This window comes from Vidua chalybeata, chromosome 17 (genome assembly GCF_026979565.1).
Source record: "Vidua chalybeata isolate OUT-0048 chromosome 17, bVidCha1 merged haplotype, whole genome shotgun sequence".
In the NCBI taxonomy this organism is placed as follows: domain Eukaryota; kingdom Metazoa; phylum Chordata; class Aves; order Passeriformes; family Viduidae; genus Vidua; species Vidua chalybeata.
Window position 1 is genome coordinate 8448975 of NC_071546.1, and position 5161 is coordinate 8454135.

The 5161-nt window shown below is 55.0% G+C and overlaps 1 protein-coding gene across 2 annotated transcripts; it reads right to left on the reverse strand.

Annotated features, from left to right (window-relative positions):
* Positions 1-312: 312 nt before the first annotated feature.
* Positions 313-4254, reverse strand: SOX18 (SRY-box transcription factor 18). 2 transcript variants are annotated; one of them, XM_053958502.1, is made up of 2 exons: positions 3656-4254; positions 313-2076 (listed from the first exon to the last, which is right to left on the reverse strand). In XM_053958502.1, exons 1-2 carry the CDS (start codon positions 4056-4058, stop codon positions 1226-1228), a joined length of 1254 nt encoding a protein of 417 aa, XP_053814477.1. In that variant the 5' UTR covers positions 4059-4254; the 3' UTR covers positions 313-1225. The 2 variants fall into 2 exon arrangements, with proteins under 2 accessions (XP_053814477.1, XP_053814478.1); XM_053958503.1 differs by lacking the exon at positions 3656-4254 and adding an exon at positions 2195-2448.
* Between the last annotated feature and the right edge of the window lie 907 nt (positions 4255-5161).

Genomic DNA, 5161 nt, shown 5'->3' on the forward strand with positions numbered 1-5161 from the left:
GCTCATTTCGGAGGAGGATATCACATGTTTTATTATATTTTAATCTGAGAACAGCTGCTTTTCCTGCTGGGAGCATCTCTGGGCAGCACGGCGCGGTGCTGTGGGGCTGCTGCCAGAATCCCATCCCATCCCATCCCATTCCATCCCATCCCATCTCATCCCATCCCAAGCCACCGTCCCGTCCCGTGCCGAGCCGAGCAGAGCCGCGCTCGCGGAGCCCGAGGCGGCTGACGGGGTGGGCGGGCGGCAGCTTGGAAATTAATACATTTGCCAGGTTGTCAAAACATTAATCAACGGATACAAAAATCTGGAAATGGTTGGGACAACATGTATTTGCGGAAAATATGTGTTCACACAACAAGCACACAAGATGGGAACAATTATATGAAGATGTTTTAATAATTAACCAGAATAAAACAGTTTGCTCTCCATACAGTTCTAGACAATAAAAGTGTTTGCAGTCATATTTTTCTTTTGTACAAAATTCCAGTCAGTTGTTCCTCAATATTTACATTAGCATTTCCTTTTCACAAAATATCTCCTTTTTTCCCCCTTCCTTTTTTTTTTTTTTAAATCCAGCTTTGCTACATAAATGCTTTAGATCTCATGGATATCCCTTGATTTCTTTTTAAAAAGTCTAATAAAAAACCCCAAAAGACATTAAATACCATTTTATATATAAAAATGCTTAGTAAAAATATAGTTTTGTTGCCCAATTAAAATATATTGCTGAGAATACAGTAAAAACTGTCCTAAAGCCCACCCCTAATGGGCGCCGACTCTTTAACAGCCCCGGCAAAGTCTTTCTAAAAGCTTTTTCCCCCTAAAAGTTCACCTGTCCTTGAGTTAAGTACTGGGGACAGGGCACACTTTGGTTCATCCTGGTGTGATTGTTTCAGGCAGGATTTACTGGAATTGTCTTGGAAATGCCCCTTGGAGCTGGCGGGAGCTGGAGATGTGCCCTGCCGAGGGCTGGAGTGGGGAGCACGGCGGGGAAAGGCGTCTATTTGTGTTATATAGTTATATGGTATATCAGTGACTTCAGCATGGTCTGTCTCTAAAAAAATTTTTAAAAAAATCAAAATAAAAAAGAACAAACAAGAAAGCGATGCATTTAATGAGATACTCTAAATATGATGGAGCTCGTGGTTAAAGGAGGATGGCTTTTTGTTTTTAGAGGAGAGTCGGGGCTCTCCTGCTGCACGCATTGGATGGTGGGGTCAACCTAACCGGTGATGCAGGGGCTATAGTAAACAGCACTGCTGGCATCGGACAGGGCAGATATCAAACTGCTCTCCTCGCAGGAGATGCTTCTAGGAGTCACTTTGGACAGGGAGACATGGTAAGGGAGGCCCGAGGCTTCGGGACGAGTCCTGCTCATGTTCAAATACTGGTCAAACTCATTGCGGTCAACGTCTGTCCAGAGCTCGGTTTGGTTCAAGTGATCCACGCTCTCCATGTGGTGGGCTTCAGGCGGGGGCGACAGCTGGCCCAGGTGGGCGGAAAGCCCGTTCTGAGTTCCCGAGCACATCTGGTTGTAGTAAAGGCTGGAGGGATGGGGAGTCCTCATGGCGTCGGCCAAGTGTGAGGGGGTCTGCGTGTAGGGCACGGCCACGTCCCGCCCCATGCACTTCTCCTGGGGAAACTCCATCTGGTGATGGTGGTGGTAGCCGCGAAAGGGCATCATGTTGCAGTCATCCTGCATGTGCGGAGGGAAAAACGCCGGCTCGGTCTGTTCCAAGACATCCAAGGGAGACATCTCAGGAGTTGGCAAGCCATAGTTTTCAATATCCGACCCCATGGAGTGGAGTTCTCTGAAGTGGTTAAGTGGGGGAGGCTGGGGGTGGCCCGGCTGGCTGCCGCCATGGTGACTCATGCTGAAGTTGTCACTGCAAGGCTGGGAAAGGTTATGCAGGAGGATATTGGGTTCCATCCGCTTGATTTTCTTGGCTTGCTTCTTTCTCCTTGGGCGGTATTTGTAGTTGGGGTGATCCTGGAGGTGCTGGATGCGCAGTCGCTCTGCCTCTTCCACGAAGGGACGCTTGTCGCTGGCGCTCAGCGCTTTCCACGATTGGCCTGGAAGAGGGAAGAGAAGCTCTGTGAGAGAGGCTCAGCCACCTGGCGCTGGCCAGGGCACAGGGGCACCCAGGGAGAGGCAGCCCAGGGGTGAAGGGTTCCTGCAATGGCTTGGCACCTGAGCAAAGCCTCAGTGCTGGCAGCAGGAAGGGCTGGTTCCCAAGCCAGGCTATTCCCTTGTCCCAGAAGAAGGCTCCAGCAGTGCCCAGCACTTCAATGCTGTGGAAGAATGGGGCTACAGGGAATGGGAACCCCTCTGCCAGGGCTGGGGATTCTGCCTCCCACTGCACACCGTACAGACCACAGTCCCTGCTTCCCTGCATCTCTCATCCATAGCCTGCACCTCTGCAGACCAAATCACCCGTCCCAAAAAATCACAGCACCATATCCTGAATCCCACATCCCCACACCCTGCAGCCCCGTGTCTTTGCATCCTGCTGCTCTGTCTGGCCATATCCTGCTTCCCGTAGTCCCGCATCCTGCAGCTCCATTTACCCATATCCTGCTTCCCGTGTTCCCACATCCCGCATCCTATAGTCGTGCATCCCCGCATCCTGCAGCCTGTATTCCCATATCCTGCATCCCTGCAGCTGTGTACCCCTCAGCCCTGTAGCTGTGCATCCTGCAGCCCTGTTTCCCTGCATCTTGTGTACATGCAGCTCTGTATTTCACATCCTCACATCCCACAGCCCCATATTCCCACGTCCTGTAACACCACATCCCACAGCCCTTGATCCAAGAGTCCTGCATCCTTACAGTTCGCATCCCTGCAGCCCTGCATCCTTGCAACCTGCAACTGATAGCCTTTCATCCCACATCCCTAAAGCTTGTGTCCCGCAGCTCTCTAACCTTGCAGCCCATAGCCCTGCATCCCCCAGCACCCCATCCTTGTACTCCAGCTCCTGCGCCCCCATATTCTTGCAGTCTGCATCCCACAGTTCTGTACCCTTGAAGCCTGGCTAGCAGAGCCCCATATCCTTGCATCCTACAGCCCTCTGCCTTGTATCTGTGCAGTCTGCATCCCATAGCCCTGGACTCTCAGCACACATCCCAAATCCCTGTACCGCTTCATCCCACACTCCCAGCCCTGAACCCCTGTACCTCAGCAGTTCTCATCTCCAGCTCTGTAGCCCTGCATCCCACTGCCTTGGACTATCAGAACCAAACCCGCCTATCCCAACACCCCCGGCCCTGTACCCCAACATTCTGAGCTCTGTAGCCCCAAATCCTGCATCCCCGCACTCTCGCAGCCCATATCCCCAGACCTGTACCTCTGTATTGCTGTATTCCCAGCCCCGTACTCCCACATCCCTGTCTCCTCAGCTCGGTATCCTCCCCATCCCACAGCCCTGTGCTCTTGCAGCCTGGATTCCCATCCCCACATCCCCACGTCCCTAGCTCTGTAAGCCTGCATCCCACAGCCCTGTACTCTTGCAGCCCGCATCCCCAGCCCGCACCTCCGCATCCCCAGCCCCGTAACACAACATCCCCGCATCCCTAGCTCCATACTCCCGCATCCCCAGCCCCGCACCCCGCATCCCCGCGCCCCCAGCCCTCCTCCCGCTCCGCTCCCGCTCACCCAGCATCTTGCTGAGCACGGCGTTGTGCAGGTCGGGGTTCTGCTGCGCCAGCCGCTTGCGCTCATCCTTCGCCCAGACCATGAAGGCGTTCATGGGCCGGCGGATGCGGGAGTCCTCGGCGGCCTTGCCCTCGGGGCGGCCGGCCGGGGGGCTGTATCCATAGCCCGGCTCGGGGCTGGGCGTGCGGCTGGGGGCCGCGCCGGGGGCCGCGCCGCCGGGGCCGGGGCCGAAGGCGAAGCCGGGCTCGGGGCTGGGCGTGCGGCTGGCGGGGGAGGCGGCTCCCGGGGGGCGCGGGAAGGCGAGCCCGGGCTCAGCGGCCGGCACGGCGGCGGTGACCCATGAACAGTCGCCCCGGGGTTGCGATATCTCCTCTCGGCAGTAGTTAGACTCAGATATATTCATTCCAGCTGGACAGCACTTTGTGTCCGACCCGACCGGGTGCCGGAGAGAGAATCGGGATTCCTGCCGCGTCCCACCGGGTCCAGCACCGCCGAGCAGCCGCCCGCAGCTCGCTTCCCTCGCCTGCCTTCGGGGGACTCAGGCTCGCCTGCGTTTGTTTTGGTTTCTTTTCTTTTTTTTTTTTTCCTATCTTTTTTGTTTTTTTCCCCCCTTTCCCCCAAAAAAAAACTTTTGGGATGATGCTGGGCTGGAAGGGGCAAAATATAGCCGGGCTGGACCAATCAGCGGGGCGAGGGGAGGAGGAGGAGGAGGAGGAGAGGGAGAGGAGGAGGAGATGAGGGGGAGGAGGAGAAGGAGGAGATGAGGGGGAGGAGGAGGAGGAGGGAAGGGGGGCGTCCCCAGGCACCAGCAGGAAGAGCCACCCGGGGAGGGCCGAGCTGGGACCGGTGTAGAAGCTGCTGCCCCGTTCCCTTCTGTCCAAGGAGAATGGTTGTTAAATTTTTCTCTCACTCTTTCTTTCTTTCTTGCTCTCTTTATTTATTTCTTTCTTGCTTGCTTTCTTGCTTTTCTTTCTCTTTCCTTTCTTTTTTCTTTCTCTTTCCTTTCTTTTTTCTTTCTCTTTCCTTTCTTTTTTCTTTCTCTTTCCTTTCTTTATGTCGTCTTTATGTATTTTTTTTCTCTTTGCAAGCCCCTTTTCTGCTCCCTGTGCCCTGCCCTCGCCCCCCACCACCCGCAGTGCTGAGGCAGGGAAGCGTTCAGCTTTGCCTGCCAGGCTGTGTGCAGGAGCACAGAGATATTCAGGGCTCAGCGTTTATTTTTCCTACGACTGACTCCGTGTGTGTGTTTTGGCCAGCATTCCCCATCCGGGGCTGGGAGCAGCCCTGGGGTGAAGGCAGGGGTGAAGGCAGGGGTGAGCCCCCTCTCCTCGTCAATTTTCTGTGGGAATTCCAGTGTCAGGCAAAGAAACGGCTCCTTGAGTTTAAGTGCCGTTTACATGGAAAGCAGTGTGTTTCCTAGGGACTGTTGAGGAATGGGGGGTTCACTATCAACCAGGTGATCGTGGCCAAACCCAGCCTGCAGGGCTGCTGGGGCTGGCACGGCTGTGC

Coding starts and splice junctions, on each gene's coding strand:
- SOX18 (XM_053958502.1), bottom strand. CDS start 4,058: ATGAATATATCTGAGTCTAACTACTGCCGAGAGGAGATATCGCAACCC. Junction 2,077..3,655: donor CGTGCTCAGCAAGATGCTGG/GTGAGCGGGAGC, acceptor TCCCTCTTCCAG/GCCAATCGTGGAAAGCGCTG.